The sequence below is a fragment of the Aythya fuligula genome, chromosome 4 (assembly GCF_009819795.1).
Source record: "Aythya fuligula isolate bAytFul2 chromosome 4, bAytFul2.pri, whole genome shotgun sequence".
NCBI lineage: Eukaryota > Metazoa > Chordata > Aves > Anseriformes > Anatidae > Aythya > Aythya fuligula.
In genome coordinates this window covers 72,775,178-72,799,225 of record NC_045562.1, presented here as the reverse complement: position 1 = coordinate 72,799,225, position 24,048 = coordinate 72,775,178, and the positions used below count along the sequence as shown (strand labels likewise).

At 35.5% G+C, this 24,048-nt stretch overlaps 1 protein-coding gene across 5 annotated transcripts in view; it reads left to right on the top strand.

Annotated features, from left to right (window-relative positions):
* CTNNA2 (catenin alpha 2) overlaps positions 1–15,469 on the top strand; it is a 484,674-nt gene extending 469,205 nt beyond the window's left edge. For all 5 annotated transcript variants that reach the window (XM_032186536.1, XM_032186537.1, XM_032186538.1 and 2 more), the window contains one exon: positions 14,309–15,469. In XM_032186536.1, the coding sequence (XP_032042427.1) occupies positions 14,309–14,596 (288 nt within the window). In that variant the 3' untranslated portion in view covers positions 14,597–15,469. The remainder of the gene's footprint in view (positions 1–14,308) is intronic.
* Positions 15,470–24,048: the final 8,579 nt, after the last annotated feature.

The following is a 24,048-nucleotide window of genomic DNA, read 5'->3' as shown; positions in this document are numbered from 1 at the left end:
TTATTTTCCATATTTTCTGTTACTGCTTATATTTGCTTAATCCAGAATGTTTATGAAGCTATATATTGATATTAGGCCAATTATAAGGCATGTCTTGTAGATTAAATACAATTCAGAGGTAATCTGTAAGCCGGAAATCCAACCCCAAGAGATGTAATTGAGTCTTAACCTTGGAAATTATAAATCAAAGCTTTTGATTTTTTTTTGTGTGTTATGAAATTGATATGGACAGGGTAATTGCTATCTGGATTTCTTGATGTTTTTCTTGTGTCACTATCTATACACTACTATTTTACTTTAAAGTCCTGTCTTGTTACCTGTTTCTCTTTGCCCAAAGTATTTCTGCTTCACTGTTTTAATATCCCTCAGCATTTAAAAAAGACAAGATGGACTACGAAGATCTTCCTTTCTTGTTCTGCCTCTTGGGTATCTATTAAAGTTGTTGAGATGTCAGAGCTCAAATACTAAAGGGCAGAAGAAGGGTCATATGAAGATTTTGGCCCCTAGGGATACCACAAATCTCACTGTTCTTGTTCATTTAATGCTCTTTACCAGCTCCATGTGGGGCCTTGTCATATCACAGTGAAAGGCACTAAAAGACAGTAATGCATACTCTATAAATCAAAGGGAGTGCAATCACAGGCTTTTCAGCAGAGGTGGTCTTATAGCCTGATTGATTAAATACTTTATTTTCAGGTGACTAGGTGGCTTTGAGGAATTGGGTATAGGATGCAGAGCTTTCCGTCTTCTAGTCACTGGCATGTATTGGGAATTTGTCAGTAGTGATGGATAGATAGACTCAGCGATGCTCTTTGTATGAATGCACAGGAGATCTGAATGAAATTCTGGGAAAGTCTTGTTTACAAAGCTAACAGAACTTTCACTAATGATTGTTTTCCTTCCTGTTAGAGAGAAAAATAACGACCAAGAAGATAAAAATTGGCTCCCCAACAGGTGGTAGCTTTTCTGGCTTTGAATAACATGCTCAAGGAGTGTTATTGTTACTGCTTATTCCTTTTAGTGAACCTAGCATTGAAGTCTCCAAATCTTGTTTTGCAAAGTCAAGAACTTGTCTAGCAAATGTAACTTCCCTGGCAAACTCTGATCTTTTAAGTAGAAAAGGAAAAGCAGGTTAGTCAATTTAATGTTTCATTGGGAAATCTTTATAGGAATAGGAAGTGCTGTTGTTAAAGAGGGTTTGAGGTTTGTTCTTCTCATAGGCAAATGCTTTGAGGTAAAACTTAATTTAGATCCTAAGCACGTCCTTTGCTGATGAGTTTACAAAATTGTTTTTTCATGTAATTATTCTTGCATAATGCAAGAGACTTTAATTTTTGCACAGAATTGGCAAAGCATAAGGACCAACTGAACAGTGCCCCTAATCTCACTGATATGAAAGCATATTGGTAGCACAGTGAGATAAATTCTTTTTAAAAGTGATATAAGGATTGGGAACAGGAAATCAGAATTGGTATCATTCAGTAATTAAGGTGAATTAGAGATACTGATCATCACAGGGGGGATATAATGAAACAGAGATGTCAGTGGATTACTTTAAATCCAGAGAAAATTGCTCTCTAAATTTATCTTATAAGATGAGCAAATCAGCAGTTAGTTGACTTATGTATAGGGGGGAGTTTGTAGAGGGAATTATACGCAAAATGACATAAAGTGTTGTAATAATTAACCTGGAATCTGCCTGTGCAAAATCTAGTACCAATTTTTTGTCATGCAACCCCAGGATATGTGTTTGCCTGAGTAACTAGACACTATGAGAATAAATAGCCTAATTTTACATTTACTGAGCTAATTCCCCTCTCAAATTATTTTACTGGCAGATATCATTTAATAAATAAATAAATAAAATGTCTAGAATACACAGGTTCCTGCATTTTCAACGTTGTCTTAAAGGTGTATTTTGTCACCTACAATGTTTCTTTTAACTTCATATTATTTACAAATGTATAGACATAAAAGTAAAATATAATCAAGCCTAATTTTCATGTGATTTCACTTAGTATATAATACAAAACCTTTTGAAAACAAATATGTGAGCAACTTGTTCCAATATATGCTAATTTAAATTAGTTAGATCTTAAGTGTTATGTAAACTTAAATCTATTTTACAGCACTATTTATTTATAAAAATAAAGATGTCTTTAAAATTGCCTAGGTTTAGGTAGCTAACAACATGATGTGTTAGTGGCTTAAATAAAAAACAGTAATTGGTAAATTTATACATTTATATTTTAGCAGGTCACTATTGAAATTACAGGCTTGTTCCTCAGTCATATTGGCAAAGGTGTGAACAATACCTTAATAATGGAGATCATATGTAGGATCAAACATCTTCTCAGTATGATTAAGCTAAGTGTAATTCCCAAATTTTTTGTATTTTACAGGCTGATTTCTCTCACAAGCTGAATTAAAACTTTGTGGGTTGGTTCTTACCTTCTTCTTCTATATGAGAAGTGAGGGAGAGCTGTGAAATGCACCATCTGTTCACAAATGGTGTCAGCTGGCAGATAGATGTTCATCACCCTGCCCTCTCTTACTGTAGTTTTAGGCTGTTTTGACTCAAAATGAATTACTTTTGGTTTAATCTTGTTTAAGCAAAAGAAGTCACAATGATAGTGCATGAGCATTCTAGAGGACTCTTCATGTTGATTTAAACTGCAATCCTCTTAAACTTTGACCTCAGCTCATTTAAATTGTCAACAAAAATGCTCAACAGCACTTTGAGTATAGGGTTTCAGAGGAATCTAGGACTGCCTTAACACTCAAGACTTTTTGTTCCTGGGACAGTTCCATCTCAAAGACATTAAGCATGATTCTGTTCAATCATAATCCTTTGAATTTTTATCCATTCCATCTGAGTGTCTCAAAGCAAACACAATAGAGTATCCTTGATCTATAGAATTATGAATTTGAAACAGACTTGAGTCCTTCAAGACTTTGGCAATTTTCAAGACCACCTCTGTCTTACATTCTACATCTTTCATACATTACAAGAGTAATAGTGTAATGAAAAATGAGTATATTACTATTAATATATATATATTCTTATTGAATTATGGAAAGGCTTTGACTATTCTCTCTAATGTTTTGTGGAGAGTAATTCATCTAGCCAAATGTAAATAGCAGATAGGCAAAGGCCATATATTGTTATCTACAGCTACCTAGCAGGAGGATGTAGAAGAGCCAGATTTCTCAAAGGTGGATGGTGACAGGACAAGACACAATAGAGAGAAGCCTGAACATGAGAGATTCTAGTTAGGTAGAAGGAAAAAGAGTTAACTCTGAGGGTGGTCAAACTGAAGCACAGGGTGAAGATTTCAGTCTAGAGAGGCAGGAGACTACCCATCTTTGGAAGTACTCAGAATTTGAGCAAAGTACTGAAAAATCTCATCTAATGCAACTTGCTTTGTTCGGGGTATTGGGCTAGATAACCCCCAAAAAGTTATTTTCATCATAAAGTGTTCTATGATTATATGAATATTTGCATAGTTGTATGTGAGTAATGAAAATGATTTTTTACAACTCCAAGCAAAATTCTACTCATTTTGATTTATTATTTTCTGTCATCTTTGCTTGTTCTTTCCTTGTGCACTGCAGCATCATTTAAGATTTGTCTCTGCTTTATTCTGTTTTCATTTGTTTGCAGTCTCCAACAATTCTTTCCTGTTCTTGATTATTACTGTTATTTTATTTTTCAATAATATTTAGTGTTAGCTAAAGCTAAGCACACAATGAACAAATACATTCACAAATGATGTATTTACTGTTTTACCAGGAAAAAAAAAATGTAACGAACACTTATTTGTTCATGTTGTTTAACCATTGATTAAATTGCTCAGACAAATAGAACAGTTAATTCAAATACATTATTCACAATTAAAATGTCAGAATTTCCTCTACAAATAATTTGCCATATATTATTAAGTCTGTTCTTTCAGTGCTAGGGCTTTTCCTAAAAGCTGAAATGTGTCTCTTGAAAAACACTTCAATTTTGTTTCTTATTTTGTTGTATACTGTTGTTAAAGTTGTAAAAAGTGCTCAGGGAATCAAAGAAAGAAATGTTTCCATTCACTGAGTTGAGCCACGTTTCCTCAACTCCAAGGAAGTAAAAGCCTTTTAGCACCTCAGAAATGATCGATATCTTGAATGAGCAAGCCTTTTATATGCTTCTATGAGATGTAAAATATGCATGAAGAGCAGCAGGTACAGATTAGGAAGCAATGAACAACGTCCTGGTAGTATCTTCCCAGAGAAAGATTTTGTTTAATTCATTTTGACTCTGTTTGATGCATGCCCTTTCCCAAAAAAAGCCCTTTCCCAAAAAGCAGCTTGCCAAGTCTCTCTGTGCTGAGATGGGCAAACATAACTTTAAAGGTACAAATGTAGCTGAAGGAGGAAGTTTGTCTCAAAATGTGACAAATGCTCACAGTAGAACACGCATAGATAACTCACATACAGCTACCATTCTGACATCCCTACGAATTAAAAAATAAGTTGGGAAAATGTCACATTTTTCAGCTTTGCAGTCTGAAATCCTATGTTATCCTGCTTTGCTTTTAGTTTTCATCATAACAAAATCAGGAGAAATAATAGTAGATAATACATTCCCATGTAAGGAATATAGTTCTTCTGTGCTTTATTAATTATTTGTTTATCCAAATTCTCCTGCATTTTATCACTGAGAGTACAATTTCCAGCTAACCAGGCATGTTTTGGACTTCTTGGAGGTAAGACTGTAAAAAAGACATACTTTTCTTGTTATATTCTCTAGATAAACAACAAAAAGTTTGCTTCCAAAATTCAGTTTGAAGAATTGCTAGATTTTTGGGGGCTTTTAAAAATAATTACTATCTTTAAATTGCATACAGGTCAAAGGTTGGTAGCACAGACTAGTTAGATATCCCATATTTCCTATTTCAGATTTAACTGCAATTGTATGTGAAAGAAGGAATTTATACACAGATGCGTTTGATGGAGTTGTAATTGCACCTTTCAATCTGTGACGTCAGGTTCAGATTATTTAATATTTTGTTACACTGACCACTTACACAAAGTTTTGCACTGACTTTTTTATTGTGACTGATAAAGAGTTTCAGTAGACTTCTTATTCTAGTCTTCTTTAGTAAGCCTCCTGTCAATATCACAAAACCTTTGACAGGATACGCTAACTGAAGCCATATCTAGTATATTTTTTACTTCAATTTAGTTGCATTATTTTTTTTGTTCTCCTTGAAGATTAGGTAGAATCATGCCTTCAAATCATTCACACCAAAGTCTGTTTCCTGTCAGGAATTCCATCCAGGAATTCACACCCAACCATTACCTAGGACAGAATGATTTTAAAGATGTAAATGTGGTTATACTAATTTTGCTAAAATTAGTAACACGTCTTTGAAGGCCATTAAAGAATCTTTTTTTTTTTTTTTTTTTTTTTTTTTTTTTTTTTTTAAGATTATTCTTAGGGCATTTCTGTTATAGGCATTATAACAATACATTGTTCTACACAGAATGAAACAGAAGGTTTAGAAGAAGCATTTCTTCCTCCATCTTCAACCTTAGCAAAGAAAAGAGTGTAGCATACACAATCATAGTGCTGGAAAAGTCACTGGGTGAAATCCTGTTGTCATCTACAAAACTCCTTTGATTTCATGAACAGAATTTCTTACTTGGTCTGTGGAGTTGTTCCAGATGTTTGGGCGTTCAGACTGTCTAATATCCTAATGCAGTAACAGAATCTGAAAGTTTTGAGGCAGTATTATAGCATGAAAATGGCTGATAAAGCAAGCTAATTTAAAAAATTCAACCCCAGATATGATTGCTTGTCCTTACAGCATTTCTGGTATACGATATGAACTGTGCCATTTTAGCATCTTTTCCCTGCCGTGCAGTGACAGATAATGAGCAGAAGAAAAAAGCGATGGTCTGAGAACTTTTTCTTTTTTGATGAACATACACTAATGTGTAAGAATTTTTCTTGGTAGCCCACCATAGTCAGGAAAATAAATAAATAAATAAATAAACAAACAAACACTTTGGCAACATTTACAATTGGGTTACTACAGTATTACTGATTTACACTAGGTTACTGGATACACCCAGTAAGCAATTGAAGTGCATACATAATTTCTTAGAGCTGGCTGAACAGCAGAGTTGGAGATACCTAATATCTCTAGTGCTATAATACATTCTGGGGCCAAAGACAACCAGATTCAGCACACTTTTTTGCTTACAACTCCAAGATCTGAGGATACTTAGAGGATTACCAGACTGTAACTTGTGAGTGAGACTTGCATTGGTAAGGGGAGAAGAGAGAGCAGAGTAAAGTAAGCATACGATGCATGCTTGTAAATAATCATAATTTTGATGCCCACATTTCAGTCTCTCAACTGGGAAGGCAATGTTATTTTTCTTCCAAAAAAGAATTTTTTCAGTGCTCTCTGGTAGTCACTATGAAATTTATGCCCCATGTCTGCTGGATGAGCATTTGAGTTGGTGCATGGTGCACTACTTTGGTGCTAACTGTGAAACGAACAGTGTGCAGGGCTCCTGTTGTTTCAGCAAAGTAGCCTTTATGTCTAGGATAATAAAAATATTTTTTTTCTGTAGGACTGCTAGATGTATTTGAGGATGTGGAGGTTGTATTTCTTAGCTTTACAGAGTTATTATTCTTATTTTATCAAAGACTTTGAATACTGTCAGTTAATTCTACAAAACTCTTCACTTAGGGAATGAAGTATGTCCCACAATTTCAGTGATATCAAGCGCTGAGTTACCTTTAATGATTATAGGCATATCTGCATATTCTTCTTTTTTTTTTTTTTTTTTAATTTCATATTAAGCATTCTCTTCAAAGCAAATTAATAGGGATATCATTTTTTCTTATACCTTTCTGCTTTTAAAATAGGCTGGAGTAAGTAAATCAACTGTGTAAATGCATCTCTGCAAATTGTCTAAATTATATTGCGTATTCTATCTTTTATTCTGAATGCCATTATTCAGAGTATTTTTTTTTATATATATATATAGGCTCTTTAAACTTGTATAATGGAGTTGACTTTGTTAAGTAGATCTGTGTTTTCAAGGGGCAGTTCATAAAAGACAGAAGATGTCTATAGTTCTAAATATACATGTGCGCTTTCTGTTGTGCTAACAGTCAGCCTCTGTTAAATGCAACAAAATGGATTTGGGAGTCCTTATAGTTTACTTACCTGTAATAGAAAAAATGTAGATGAGGACAGCTGTTGAGCAGATGGGCCAGTTATAAAACACAGCTACCCCCAGAATTAATAAAATATTCAGCATGTCTGAAGGAGTAAGTTAATTGCAATCAAATGTGAAAATTCACAGTTAGGAAAAGAGGAGCATAATACCATTTTCTCTGTGTACCCACATATCCCTTTTTAACCCCATTGTGACCACTTTACATCCCAAATTATTACTTTTTGCTTGTTGTAGAATTTCAAATGCATATGATAGTTTTCTCAGAATAGACGCACATCGAGTAAAATCCTTATGCACATCTTCAAGTTACTGACTGAAATATGGCTTCAGGCATTGGGTAGTAGTGCTGATAAATAGCAGATGTCTCCCACCGTAGGGATGAGTGCATCTGAATACCGAATAGGCCATTCTTGCATTGGCTGTCACTAATAGTATCATGTTTTATGCATGCACTGTGCTACAGAAGTGTAAGATGAGTATTATGAATAAGAGCTTTTTCTTTTATTTTTATATATATTTTACTTATATATGTAGGACTAGATTTATTATTAAGCACAGCTGAGAGGAAAATGTTCTATTGTGTAAGACTATCATCTGGAAAAATGTTATTTCTGATTCACCCTCCAGATTCAAAATTGTTTCATGTAACCTTAGTTGCTCTAGAGGCTATTAACTAACTTTTGGATTGTAGTAACAGAACCTATAGCTGTCCAAAAAACTAGCTTCAAAAAGGAGGAGAAGCAGGGAATGCACCTAGAATTCTCAGATAGCCTTAATGGCTTGACCATGCCAAAATTATTTTCTAAAGGCATAAAATCAAGTCTTAGCCAAAAGTATTCAGAGGGTTGTGTGTTCTTTTCCAATGTAGAATCATAGAATGATCTAGGTTGGAAAGACCTTTAAGATCAACTGCTGCCCAGGGAAGTGGTTGAGTCACCATCCCTGGAGGTCTTTAAAAGACATTTAGATTTAGAGCTTAGTGATATGGTTTAGTGGAGGACTTAGTGTTAGGTCAGAGGTTGGACTAGGTGATCTTGGAGGTGTCTTCCAGCCTAGATGATTCTGTGATTCTATGATCATCAAGTCCAACCATCAACCTGACCTACTGAATCCTGTCACTAAACCATATCCCCTAGTGTCACATCCACACATCTCTTAAATCCCTCCAGTGATGGGAAGCCCACCAATTCCTTAAGCAGCCTGTTCCAATGCTTAATCACCCTCTCATTGAAGAAATTCTTCCTAATGTCCATTCTAAACTTCCTCTGGCACAACGTATTGAATAGACAATTCCTCCTCCCAATCTGTACCAAGTAAAACAGACTAAATTCTATTAATCAATAATTTTTGACACTAATTTTCTGCATTCATACATTTCAAGGTCAATGTGGGCCATTGTTATCATTTAAGCTACCTGCCTGCATAAATGATGGGTAGGCTCCCTGAAATAATATGCTTTGAAAATCTCCGACAGTTATGCTAAACTAGAGTATACATATTAAGCAAAAACACCCAATATTGATTTTACAATTTCTAGAGATAGAATCACCATCCTTCATGAGTTCTTGTGATTAATTACTATCACTACTAAAACTTTTCATCTAATTAATAACTAAAATTACATGCTTTACCTTCTAGCCATTAAATTCTGTTATATCTTTGTCTTATCTGTTAAACCTGAAATATTATCACATTTCTGTTACCATGTACTTGCTGATTTTGATCAACTCATTTTTCAATAATTTTCTTTATTAGTGGAAAACACAGAGCTGCCTGAATCTTTCCCATAAAACATGTCTTTTTTTCTTGATCGTTCTTTCCATGTCTTCAATGTTGTTCCTACATTGAGAAGAGAACTGGGTACATATGACATATTGAATATGATTATTTAACCTTTTTCATCAGCCTCCTCCTTTTTATGTTCTCAAGGTTCATATTATTCCTTTTCCACAATTTTGCTGTATCTAATCTAATTATCTGTACTGATTCAATGAGATGCTGACTTACTCCTGCCTATGATAAAGTTCCTTATCGTGTAAGTAGGTATCATCTGCTATAAAGTTGTCCAAAGTAAAATCTACATTTCTGACTTTTATCAGCTTATTAGATATCAATCACTCGTCCTCTTTACCAGCATCCCAATTGTTATCTGCAAATTTCATCAGTTAAGTTAACAGCATGTTAACGAAAATAACATAAAGGTGACAACAGGTTTCTTCAGGAGACCACTGCAAAAGTCATGGTTTAGCAATGATTTCCCTGCCTGTAAATGATTTTGGAAATTTAGTTATTATGATTTACAAGCATTCTATAAGTGCCAGGTTAATTTTGTATCAGCTGAGTTTTAGTAAAACTGTTATGCAGTACCAAGGAAAACACCTTTAAAAGAGCCAGTTATACCAACAGCATTGTTATAAGCAACACAAAGTTAAATCACATCAAAATATGATGTAGGTTACTTTGAAAATAAAATGGTTTTACCCACAAAACCATTCAGTTACCATTAACTGCATTTTGTTCCTCCCTTTATTTACTGAGTGCGTATAGATTTTACATTATTTTGTCTGGAAGTGCTCTCAGCTGAGCTGGCCTATAATTTCACAGGTCATTCTACTTGCCTGGCTCAAATATTCCCTGACTAGCAACTCTGTACAGTTCTCTTCTACTTCTTCAGGTATTTTGGTACTGCAATTGCTGGTTATTTCATTTCATGTATAGGTATAAGAGGCATTAAATCCTTATTGTAACAAGATTCTGGAAAATTCTTCAGATAGTGCTGGAAAAATGCACCACAGTTTATAAGCAGATAAAAAACTCCTCAAAGCGTTATGGATTTGGAGAACAAAAAAAATAAATAAATAAAAAATCTTGGCAGATAATAAGCTCTGCTGCTTTGCTGCTTCCAGCCTTGCATTCATTAATTGCAAAGTTAGCTGGTAGCATTTTTTTTTTCTTTCTTTCTTTTTGATTTTTTTTTTTTTCTGAATGATTTATGCCTTCCCTGAGTAGATGGCAGTTTTAGCCTGCATAACTGACCAGTTCCAGGTTCTTCAATGATTCTGAATCTTCCCCGGTCTTCTTTTTTCTTGAAGTTTTATGGCCCAATAACCTGGATTTATTTCTTGTGTTTGAAAGGGATCTTTTTCCCAAATGGATTTGTAAACAGATCTGAGTAACAGAACACTCTTACTTTGTGTAGCTAGTCAAAGACTGTTAATTGTTTGTACAGAAAGCTTTCATTATATTCATAATTTCCTAAAAATTGGTAGGGAGTGAAGTTTGCCTCCTGTACCGTGCAATAATTTCGTAGTGGTACTTTTACATGAAATGTTAATTCCCCCTTGCTTCCCTGCCTCCTTCCTCCCCCTCTCCCCTACACTTTATTATTATTATTATTATTGTTAACAACATTAACTGTTTGGAAAAATGTATGTCTCTACACATGGATTTTGTAAGGAATTAACGTACTGCTGCCTCATGTTACCTTTATGACACTAGCTCTGCCGATGCGAAGTACAGCTTAAAATTGATGTAACACAGCAGTGTATTAGGATCTAAATGTTAATTGGAGTGATGTTCATTCAGTTTAATTCTTCTTTACTGAGCCAAAATGCAAGCAACGAGCTGGAGGCAATAAGAAAATCACTGGAAATGCTTAGGTAGCCAAATTAGATACATTGGGTGGTTACCAGCGGGTTTTGGAGAACACTCATATCCTAATGCTATTATGGGATTTTTATGTCTCTTTTCTGATTCCAAGACTTGAAAGCATATTACAATATGAATGGGTATTGAGGACAAGGACTAAGTACCTGCACGTTAAAATTAGATTAATAATGGTGAAGATAGGGAGCTCTTATCTGCTATAACAGCAGATTGGAACTAGAGGTAATTAAAATGGCATCAGAATATGTAACATGGTTTTCTAAAAGACATCAATACAATTCTCATCTGATCTTGCAGAATTACACGTGCTTCTGCACAACCTTATCAATAAACACCATAGAATTATTAATGTGTTTAAAGATGTAGATTGCACCCTTTGTATAGATTTAAGCATCTAATTTATGTGCCCCCTCATTTCAGCATGCATTCTTTAATCATTCAGTTCCTTAGAATATGCCCCGTTTAAAATAACTTCCAGAACTCTTTTCACAAAGAAATGCTGGAAAATGTGAGACTATTAGAAGTCTTCAACAAACGGAATTCATGGGAATGCACAATATAAGCATGATCCAGTCAGTTTATCCACATTGATTACAAAGTAAATGCTATTTGGCGGTATCACTTTATATTCAGAATCAATCCACTGGTGTTTCAGAAAGAATTATTTAACAATGAATAATGTGTGATTGTAGATCTCAACAGTAAATTACAATATCCTAATTTAATAGAGTATGATCTGTTATTTGCCAACAAACATACAGATTGCCTTATAAATCATGCAGTGGTGCAGTTATAGAATAATACTATACTGAATTATATTTCATTACTGCCTATTGAACAGTCATGTTTTTGCTATATAATATAATTTTCCATCTTTTAACTTAGTTTCTTTTACTAACAGAAAATGCAAATTAGTCCCGAGGAAAAATATTTTCTGGGGACAGGCAATTAACTATGCATTTCAGGGAATGGCACCAACTACGTGAAAATCATCAAAACGTTTTTCTGTATTGGACCTCTCTGTATGTAACTGTTTATGTATTTAATGAATTATATTGAATATAAGACCACAGCTGAGGAAATCAAAATAATAGGTAAGTCTATAGATGAATTTACTTCCAGGTACAGGAGTTCTCTAATGTCTATTTTTGTTTCATGTTGGTCACTGACATTTTTCAGTATGAGGTTTCTCCTGCAGTTATAAACTGAACTCTCTTATTCAGTTAATGATTCAAAGTATTTGAGGTGAATTGTAATATTTTTTTATTATTATTGCCTTGTGAGTATTTGTCCCAGTTACCTTACTTAAAATTCATGTTAAGGAATTGTATACTCCCAAAAGATATAGAAAGAAAGGTTTGTAGGGAGACAAGCCTTTTGTTCCAGTTAAAAATAGCTAAGAACTTATTGTGAAAGCAGGGTGGAATTACAGAATCATGGAACAGCTGAGGTTGGAAGGGATCTCTGGAGATACCTAGTCCAACCTCCCTGCTCAAGCAGGGTCACCTAGAGCACATTACACAGGATCATGTCCAGACAGGTTTTGAATATCTCCAGAGAAGGCGATTCTACAACCTCTCTGGGCAGCCTGTTCAAGTGCCCTGTCACCCTCATAGTGAAGATATTTTTTCCTCACATTCAGGCTGAGCTTCCTGTGTTTGTGCCTGTTGTTTCACATCCTATCACTGAGAACCACTGAAAAGAGTCTGGCCCCATTGTCTTAACACCCTCCCTTAAAACACTGATATACATTGGTAAGATCCTCTCTCAGCCTTTTCTCCAGGCTAAACAGGCCAAGCTCTCTCAGCCTTTCTTCATAAGGGAGGTGCTCCAGGCCCCTAATCATGTTTGTAGCCCTCCTCTGGACTCGCTCCAGTACTTCCGTGTCCCTCTTGTAATGGGCAGCCCAATACTGGGCACGATACTCCAGGTGTGGTCTCACTAGGGCTGAGTAGAGGGGGAGGATCACCTCTGTAAACTTGCTGGCAGCACTCTCCCTAATGCACCCCAGGATACCACTGGCCTTCTTGTCCACAAAGGCCCACCGGTGGCTCATCATTAACATGCTTTCCACCAGGACTCCCAGGTCCTTCTCCAGAGAGCTGCCTTCCAACAGGTCAGTCCCCAGCCTGTACTGGTGCTTGGGGTTATTCTTCCCTAGGTGAAGGACCCTGCACTTGCCTTTGTTTAACTTCATGAGGCTCCTCACTGCCCAACTCTCCAGCCTGGCCAGGTCCCTCTGAATGGCACTGCAGCCACTCTTCCCAGGTTTGTGTCATGGTGAATCCATGCTGACTAAAAATAAATTGCATCCAAAATAGTTCCTTCAGACTAGGAAAGAGTTCTAAAAATTTAAGCCAGATTCCATAGTAGAATTTAAAGGCTTTATCACAAACAGTATATACCAATTTTTCAACATTGTAGGAACATCCTAAATAGTAAATTAAATTTTTACAGTACTTAAGATCATATTTTTAATACCTATTGATTTGAGGATGTCTAGTTGGCAAGTGCCTAGTTTGTATTTTGGAACATTGAGATATTGGTTTGGAAGTCCCATTATCTGCTTACCTTTTTTGAAATATTTGAGCAGGGACATGTACTTGATTTCAGTATATGATGGAAGCCTGTTGACTGGAAGTCCAAATGGTTTGAAGTTCAGCAAGTTCTTGAGGCCTCTTCCACAGGACCTAGGCACCTAAGGCAGTCTCATGCACAGGAGAAACACAAGGGTATATGTACATAAAGCCTGCTAACCATAAAGTATGATTCCTTGTGAATATGAGTAGCTCAAATATTATAGTAACTACAAAAACCTGCACTTAACTGTTTCATCTTTTTTGTCCTTTAGGGGTTTCAAAATCTCCTTTTGTCTTTTCAGACGGTGTTCCCTAGCAAGCTTTAGACTAGCCTCACACTACTCCTTTAGACATCACTGGGGGTGTTATCCTGGGCTTCACAGGAATAGTTAGAAAAAACACTTGGGCACTTGGGAAATCTCTGCTGAGCTATTTTGCTGTTTCTGACATTTAAAAGTAAATTTGTAAAGGCTCAAGTGAGAAGTAACTTTCTTTTTCTTTCTTTTTTTTTTTTTTTTCTTTTTTGAGGAAAAATTAGGAAACTGGATCTTCACCCATAGGAAAAGAATCATTAACAAAAAACAGCCAACACAAACTTTTCCTCTAAAGTATTAAAATAGTTTATGATAGTTTATGTGAAGTACCATAGTCTTCTTACATGGTGCATGTTGCTGGTGCTTGTTACTACAAGCATCTTGATTAATCCTCAGTGTACATTTCATCTTTAATGAGATCTGAGAGTACCCAGACTTCAGTCAGGAAGTGGTCCAGTCACCCTGTCATGGAGTAACCCTGCTGTATTTCATTGTGTTTTCTTTTCATAGCTGGACAGTGCCACTTCTCTCATCCAGGCAGCTAAAAATCTGATGAACGCTGTGGTCCTTACAGTGAAGGCATCGTATGTAGCTTCTACTAAGTATCAGAAGGTCTATGGTACTGCTGCAGTGAACTCACCGGTTGTATCTTGGAAGATGAAGGCCCCTGAGAAGAAGCCTCTAGTAAAGAGAGAAAAACCAGAAGAATATCAGACAAGAGTGCGAAGAGGGTCCCAGAAGAAACATATTTCCCCTGTACAGGCCTTAAGTGAATTTAAAGCTATGGATTCATTCTAAAACACTAAGCTTTACCAGGAGGGTTTTATATTCTTTTTGTATGCATACCTGCCGACTTGTATGCGTCTGGCATGGGGTGGGGGGAAACTGTCAATCTGCATGCAACCTGAGACTCTATTGAAGTTACTAACTTTCTGCAACGCCAAAATTTATGGTGTTCTCTTCTAATGTTCAGTGGACTTATTCCAAGCTTACTTTTTAATCTAAACTCTAGTATTAATTTGGCCAAAGAATTTGCATCACAGGGGTATGTGTGAATTAAATAACAAATTCCAGTCTAAACCCAGAAATTTTTATGCATGCAAGAAACATTAGGTTGGCAGGTATATTAAGTGGAAAAAAAAAAATAAAAATGGAATTGTAATGGTAGACCATAAAGCTTGTATTGCTTCTGTTCCAGTGCAAAAATGTACTAGCCAATATGCTTAAATGTGTGGCCCAATAATTAAATGATATAACTTTTAAGTCATCTTCATCATAGTATGTGAATTTTTAAAACAAATACAAACTAATTCATCTTAAAAATGCTTCTTTTAAACCATATTTTGTTCTTTATATTCTAGTAGTGTTATGATTGCTCACGTTTCAATTAATCCCATTAATATGAAGAGAGGTTTACTTTTGCCAATTGAATTCCTTATGGTGGAGTATGAAGCACAATATGGTGATTGACATTGCCTTTTATATTATGATTATGATTATTATTATTATTATATTAGTAATAGAAGACCTGGTGGTGGAATGTTTAGAGACACGGAAACTGACAATGTGAGAATTTAGAGGCAAATATGTAGGTGTAGCTTGGATTACAGGTATCTGACATACCGTTGTAACCACTAACTCAATAAACTCATTTAACCTTGGAATCCTCAATATGGTTTGTCTCTTAATGAACAAGTATTTTCTGCATCATAGTTGAGGTAGAGAGATTAATTTTCCTCATGTTTCCTTTATTTATTTAGTCAAGGAAAACCAACATTACACTCATTTTCTAATTATTATTATTTTTTATAACCAGGATAGCCAAATACGAGCAATGGGTCAAAAAGATAGTTTAAATCTTTACGTGAGACATACATGCTAAGAAGGTGATGACATTTTTTGTTCAAATACACCACCTCAGAAACAGCATGAAGATAGTTCATAAGTTTTAATAAGTTTGTAAGCTTGACATCTAAGAAACTTGGAAATCGTCATCATGCCACACTGTATAGATATGTATAAAGACCACTGCATGAAGAAATGCAGTACCTGCATTTATTCCCTTTTGATCCCTACAGTTTTGTGAACTACCGAGGTTGCATTATAATTGTGAAAAGGTCATGGTATATTTGAAAACAAAGCAATGAGCATGCATTTACTTTTCTTGTAATTATATAATAACAACATAAGATAACTTTTGTGATATCATAAGGGATATGAAACACTGTGAGAAAGTGAGATATACCATAAGTGACACGGCTATTCCTTACAGTGTTTTTGAGAGGTGTTTGGATGCTTATGTCAGATTTATTATTCCTCAGAATAGCAATGTACCTAATTCTGTTCTATTGCCCTCCTACACAATCTAAAGAAAGAAATATATTCTCCAAGGCTTTCTAGGAAATGATGATTTTTGCTTTGTTTAGTTCTGTATAATAAAAAGGTCTGACATAAAGTGTAGGAATAAACTAATGGATGAGGATTTGGGAAATGTTCAGTACAGCCAGTCCTCTACAGCAAAAGGGAACTCATCACCAGTGTAGTGTTATGAAGAGCTATGATGGACCATGGATCAGAAAACGGTGTCTGTTTCTTTGCAACTATCATCTTGGTTCACAAACCAAATGTATGGGTACCATGCATATTCTTGAATACATGCAACCTTGAAAATTTTATCTTCAAATTTTATTGACAATGCATAAGAAGCAATTATATTGCTACATCTAGAAAGTACAATTGTAAGTTTCTTAATCACAGAAATCAGTTATTTTTAACTAATGATTTGTTTCTAGCAGATGAATGTGCAGAAAATGACTGGTTTGAAGATCAGTGTGGAGGTCAGGCAGGCATCCCTGAACGAGGGGCAGTTTTCATTCCAGCCTTGTCTTCCATGCTGTGGTCACTCTTCACATTATTCACATGCCAGCAACTGTTTGTTCTATGTGAGAAACTAGAAACTGGAATTACAAGAGTGACTTATGTTTCTCCCAGGAATGGCTGTATCTTTTGATCTGCAGCCATGAGGAGAAGGCTAGAGAAAGGGCTTTGGCTTAGTTCCCACCTTAAAAAGCTGTGGAAAAAGGGCTAGCAGAATATTTCAGTTTTGTAATTTACTTCTTCAGCAAGAACTGCAGCCAATTTCTGGATTAAGAAGTCAGAGAAAACAGAAAGTCTGAGAACTTTTAGATAACTTTCAGAATCATTTTCCTAGGATTATTTTTCCATGGCGGTTTATTTATTAAATTAAGAGTTTAAAAATGAGAAGAGTTGAAATGGTTAAATAGCTTTACATCAATTTGCTACTGAACAAAGTGTAGTAATACAAAGTAGTAGACGTTTTGGATGGGACAAAGAAATGAAACCTGAGTGTGGTAAAGTAACTCACTGCATTACTCATAGATAGCATTTCTTATCCTTAATTCCCAATGATGTCAATTACATCGTTAACCATATACATGAATTTAATTGCTTGGCTGCATATAAATGGCAGTATTCATGTGCTTAAAGTTGAACAAATGCTTTGATAATAAGGAAGTAGGGGATAAAACTCAACACAGATTCACTTTGATCCCATATTTTCTTGCTACCGTGTTATTAGAGTGTGAAATACTGATCAATAGTCCAGCTCTTTTGCATTTTAAAAAGAGGTGGAGCAAGATGTTGAAATGCAGTATAGGAAACAATCCCACATACACAAAACACTGGGTAGATATATTTTTATATATATATATATATATATATAAAACATTATTTTACACATCAACATGGAAGCTGGTCAAAACAAGTTTCCTCTGTCTTTATGAAACTCATTTAATAAAGAAGATGTATATTTATAGGCTCAAAATGAGCCTGCATTTGAAAATGTATATGTCAAGGGGATTGTCAAGCAAAAACCAGAATTGCATTGTTTGTTCGTTTTTTAAACTAGCTCTCCAACATCAATCTAAACCAATGGCTTTTAACTGAAATAAGGCAATGTAATGTATCTCATTTCACTCGATATGCCTTCAAACAATCTTTCACATCAGACTCTGTTGTTCAATTATTTTTGCAAGACAGAGAAAGAATTCTTGTGAAGTCAGGAGACTGGAACAGAGTATGTTTTAAACTTCATCAGTACTTTGTCTGGAAGAGGAACGTCACAGCTGAAGCTGTTTCCAAGGATGGACAGTTCATCCTATTGCATCTTAGTGATCACAGCAATGAACTTAAGCATTTATTTGGAACATATTGACCTTGCTGTTGAATTGCACCTGCAGAGATCAGGAATAGTCTCAGGGATTTTTCTGGTTTCTCACTGAATGACCAAGTGCAACCTCAGGCGAGGGTTCACACATTTATCCTGCTTTAGATATTTTTCTTTTTATGACTCAGTTAACACCAAGCTAAGGAGAACATGACAGCTTGATAAAAGCTGTGGGAGGTAGAAATGTTGTATTTTCCTGCTCTAGTTATAGTTTTAAATGAATAAATATTTAATTACTTATGCAATGTTTCTTTCTTTTGATAATGTCAGGTGGGGTGACATAGGTGAGAAGCTGCTACCTAATATTAGTTTCTCTTGGTAAACCTTCAAAGGTCCAGTTTAGTAATTCCTGTGTAAAATTAGACTTGAAGCAGAATGTGAAATTTTTTACCTACCTGCTTTGTCCGTGCTTGATAAAATTAAATACAAGGAAGAAAGAGAAACAAAGTGATATTTCCAAAGCCTTCTGTAATATTCAAAGGTAATTACTTTGCTAGAAGGATGTATTCAATCCTTTTTTTTTTTTTTTTTTCTTTCTTTCTTCAGAAACTTCTCATGCAGAAATTATTAAAGAAGGGGTTTTTTGGCCTGCATTTGCAGGAGGTCATATTAAATTGCCTTAATGTCTCCATCTCCCCACCTAACCACAGATTTGGCTGCTAGAAGGAGGATAGATTAAAAACAAACAAACAAACAAACAAACTTTTCTCTTAATATCTTTAGTGATTTTTCTTTAACTCTCTGTGTTTGTGTGTACTTTGAGTGAGTCTATGCATGTACACAGGAGCATTCCCAAGATACACGTACATTTATGTGGCCAAAAATCTAGCCAGTAGCAATCTACTCCTCAAGAAACAGTTGTTGCCTTTATTTAGCTTGAATATCTTTAGGGTTTCACAAGACCTTCTGTGTGGGCTGTATTGAGTTTTTAAGATCTCTGAAGATCCTGATGACCAGCTTTTCATCTTCAATACGTGTATGTGTATGTATATGTAGAATCATAGAACAGCCAGGTTCTGAACAACCTCAGAAGATCATCAGTTTAGTGGGAAATAGGGGCCTAGATGAGATTATCTAGAACCCACACCAATCACATCTGGTATTTATGTGTGTGTTTATATATATATAAATAAATATTTGGCTATATGGAATTCAAGCCTGGTTCAGACGAACCACAGGCTCCTTGTTTTCATTAACCTGCCAGCAGTGGTACTGCCCAGCATTAGTCAGCCAAGTGCAGGGAACCTGCTGGAGCTAAGAGACCCTGTTCTCATATACAAGTTTTATTATCAGTTAGACCCTGGACTACAACTGAGACCTTAAGGAATATACATTATTTGAGACATAATTGTGGAGTAAATTAAGATCACAGGGCTATGTGAAAGACTGCACACCTTGTTGTTTCATTTGCTCCTGAAGACAGGATTTTAAATCTTCAGTATGCACAGCTAGCAGGTCAGAGAAGCTCTATGGTATTTCAGTGAGCCATTTGCTTGCTTTGGGAAGAAAAGCTCTGCGCTATTCCGTAGTGCCATGATATAAGGTGATTTGTACACTTGTGTCATTGTGTAGTGTGTCTGTGTGTGTTGGTGGGGGAAAATAATCTCTTTTCTCTTTATGGACAGTGACTACTAGAAATCACATCTCAGACACTACAAAAGACTCACTGGAAGCAGTTTATATTTATATATATATGTATAAATTACATAGATTATATAGATTTATATTAGCATGGCTTGGTGGAATCATTCCCTGCATGATACCATGGGGTGTACTACATGTATATTACGTCAGCTATATTACATATTGAGTAGTCAACAGCACTCCATAGGAAGAAAATTTAGCTTTTCACATTGTGAACCTTCAGGTGCTTCTGTTGTTTACAGAACTCATCTTAATTTTTCTTTTAGATACAACACTGACTTGTTAAGTGATTAAGTGAAAATAAAAAAATCACAACTTACATCCTAGCACCTATTCTGCATGCACACACTATGAAAGAAGTACCTATGGGAAGCGTAATATAAGCTCACAAATCATAGGCATTTTCTTGACTGACAAAAATTGTATTAGGTAAGACCTTGTTGGCAGCTTTCTCTCTTTCTTTCTTTATAGCTTTCTTCCCTGCTTTGATTGATCCATCTTAGCTGTTCTTTCTTTTTTACAGGTACTACCCATTTTTAGTTAGAAAGCTTTTATTTCAGCATGAAAAAGCTGTAGTGTGAGTGTTATGGACAGGAGAGCTCATCTCAAAGGCTGGAACAGTGGAAAGTCTCATGACTGAAGTGGAGTTGTGTAACTGTTTCACCTAGTAACATTTTAGGGCTAGTATTTGAGTTTTAGACAATTGAAACAAACATTTTCCTCACTACTTTACTTTTAAAAATGTCACGAGAAGAGTTTGTATTCTGTTTCTGAAAAATAGTGTTTGTGCAAAAGACATGCTATTTTGTACTTTAATAACACTTAAGTGAGTAACTTTGGGAGGAGGAGAGTAGAAAACACATTTCAGTATCCCTGGAATGAAATCTGGACCACATGAGAAATGGCACATTTATTAATGCGGTACAGTCATCTCAAAGCCATCACAGGATCTCGTCAACTATGACTATTGTCTTGGAAATCAGTGAAGAAAGAAAGGTTGAAATAACAAAAATAAGTGTTTATTTTGATGTAGCTTACTTGAGGTTAAATTTTGAAGAGAAGGCATACAGACATCAGCTGGGCACATCATGCTTTCCCTGGCTGATGCATTAGTTCCTACTTCACTTTGTGCTAATACCATGGGTCTACAGAATGGTGTTTGGACAGGTCCAGGCATCACGGCTGCAAGAGTAAATGTCACCTATAGCATTTTAGAGCTGTGCCAACCTTGTTCAAGGTAAACATCTGCAGTCTGACTCCTATAGCTAGAGTGTGGCTGTGCAGGACAGGACATGGTAGGCAGAGGTCAGAGACCCCTGCAGAGATCTGGGGGGTCTCTGACCTCTCTGACCATGCTGTTCGGTCTGTGTTCCATCCCTGGTCCCCAAAGCAGCAGACAGAGCAAATGTAGCTTGCTATGCAATCAAGAAAACAGATGAGAAGAAAATAAATAAGCAAATAAATAAACAATAGAATAAAGCCTGCTAAGCTTTCTCATAAATTCGTAGATGGAAAAAAAAAAAAAAAAGTCTTGATCCACTAAAACTGCTGTCTCTTCTGAAGTAATGGAGGCTCCTGTTTAAACACCATCATCCAATGCATGACAAGAAAAACAATGCTGAATGTCAAGTAGTAATCCAAGTCTACACACACATGCACAAATATTGTGTTAGTTTATTATTGTACTGTTGTGGGCTGGCTTTTCAGACATGCATTTTTATTACATTTTAACCATCATTTTCATCACCCAAATATTTTTTAGTTAGTGGGATTTCTAGGAAGCTTAGAAGAATAAATAAATACAATTCCCACCACCACCACTGCCCTGATAGATGTCTCTTAATTCTTCTAGATATCAAACATACCAATTTTACACCTCAAACAAAATCACTACACCTGCAAATCATCTCCTCAAAAGCCTGAACTATGTGCGCACTAGCTTTCAAATTCAAAACATTTTATATTTCTCCACCTAAGAATTTTGTGGATTAAAGGAAATTTTCAAGACTAGGTCTATGATTATTACCTCATATGTGTAAACTGACTGGATAAAGATATTTCACATTAATACTTGTTTTGGCCAAGATGAATCCAAGCCCCAATACAAATTAGACTGAGATAAAATGGCCTGACTGATGATGTTCCCATATCATGGAGTTATGTATAACTAGTCAAAGTTCTTTCCTTTGGCTACAGAAAGATAAAGCAGAAACCTTCACCCAGACTCAAACAGAGCTGCAAAAGTCTGACATTTGTCTCTGTTTCAGAAGTTACTGTCCTGGTTTAATGAAGATGGGGAGAAATCACTCCTTAAACTTCTTTTAAATAAATAAATAAATAAAATTTCTCAAATGCTTTTCAGATGTAAATATATATATATATATATGTATGTATATTTTGCTAGGGCAGTTCCAAAGCCTGATAATTTATGCTGTTCTTACTAACAAAACTGTCTGGCAGAATATGGTTTGTTAACTGACCTTATAATTGACCTGTAGAGCATCATGTGCTGGGCATACTAAGTTGTCTCATGATAATGTTTTCCCCCATCAAGGCTTATTGCTTTAGTACAGCTCATTAGTAAAAGAGGACATAAATTATACTTGAAAAGAGAAATGGAAATGTTGATGTGGGAATGTCTCAGAGTATCTCATGTGTTGCAGAGGGTATGTAGGCCTTTTCTTCCTGATGCTTTGGCTAAGGAATGCATTTATTTAGGAGTTACACCTCCCATTAAATTTAATTGCTTCCCAGGAGGCTCCTGTGGTAGAAGCCTAATTCATTCAATGAAAGGTGGATCTTATCTGAGAGTATGTGGTAAAGGTATGGCTAATGCAAGGGAGAATTCATGTTAACACACTATCTTATGTGGGCTTCCATAATCTATAGGTGATGGTGGTGGTTTCAGAGGCTTATACTCAGATTGTCAGACATAGCTGAGCAGCATAACAGAGTACATATTTTATGGTATTACAAAGGTTATGCATGGTAGGTAACCTATACTCACAATGCTTCTACAGGAAGCATTGAGCTAACCTGCATGAACTAATTCAAAAATGGATTTCATTCATTATTGATGAGCTAGTTTAGATTGCAGAGAAGTTTTTATTTTTCCTTTCAGAACTGGTGTTTCTTTATTCAGGAGTTCTTTTCTACATTATTAATTCAATCATGCAGAGCACCTTGCTGCTTAATTTATTGCTTTCAGATTCTTCTCAGTCCAAAGCCATGGGATTTTAGGTTTGCAGCAAAGCTCTATTCTTACTAAAATAAATACTTTATTATTTCTGATTTTATGGCTTTAAGGCTCTAGCATCATGCCCCAAATACAGCTCCTTTCACCATTTGTTTTTGTTCGTTTGTTTGCTTTTTTTTTTTTTTTTTTTTGTGATGTTTTTTGTTTGTTTTGTTTTGGTTGGTTGGTTGGTTGTTTTTTTTTTTTGGTGGTGTTTTGTTTTGTTTTCCTTCCAAGCATTTTATGTTCAGGAGGCATCATTATTTATGATACCCTAATTGTGTGGACATGTTACGATACCTCGCCATAATAGCATTGGGAAGACTTCTCTGTAGCCTACAATTCAAGAAAGATAGTTTCCTAACATTTCTATCTTTTATCACACATTTCTGCAAGAGAAAGCTTGGACATGGTCTGAACTTTTGGGTAGACCTGTGTGATGTCAAGAGTTGGACTTGATGATCCTTAAGGGTCCGTTCCAACTCAGGATATTCTATGATTCTATGATCATGTGCCTCTATAGCAGAGAGGTTTTGATGACACAAAATATTTTCATAGTTCTTCCTCTTCCGCCACTCACAGCATAACTGCCTCTTGAATACTGCCTATTCTGTACAGGTAGAGCCCTGATGAGTACCATGGGTTGAAAATGCCCAAATTATTCAGTTTAAACACAGAAATATCATATTTTTTCCCTATAGTAATCTTTCCATAGGAGACCAAAATAACATTAAAGTCGAGATTTGTGAGGATACATACAAAAACATTTTTCAATGTAAATAAGATAAAGAGGTGTCTTGAGTAAACAGAATAGTAATTAAAAAATATATATATATAATAAAAAAAAAAAGGCAATGTAAGCAACTTTCCACTTGTCTACTGCGTTATTGCAGCTGGTTCCTTATGTTCAGGCTTGGTTTCCATCAGTTATTGGCTTCCTGATTGGCAGCAAACACAATCCTCAAATAATCTTTCTTTTCATCTCCTGCAATTATTGGACTGTAAACCTATTGTATTGTATGTACATCTGTCTGTACATCTACTACACATCTATTACATGCATTGTGCAGATATCCTTCTCTGAGCTGCCTGCTCCCTTGTTTTTCTCCTTTCTTTTTCTGGCCC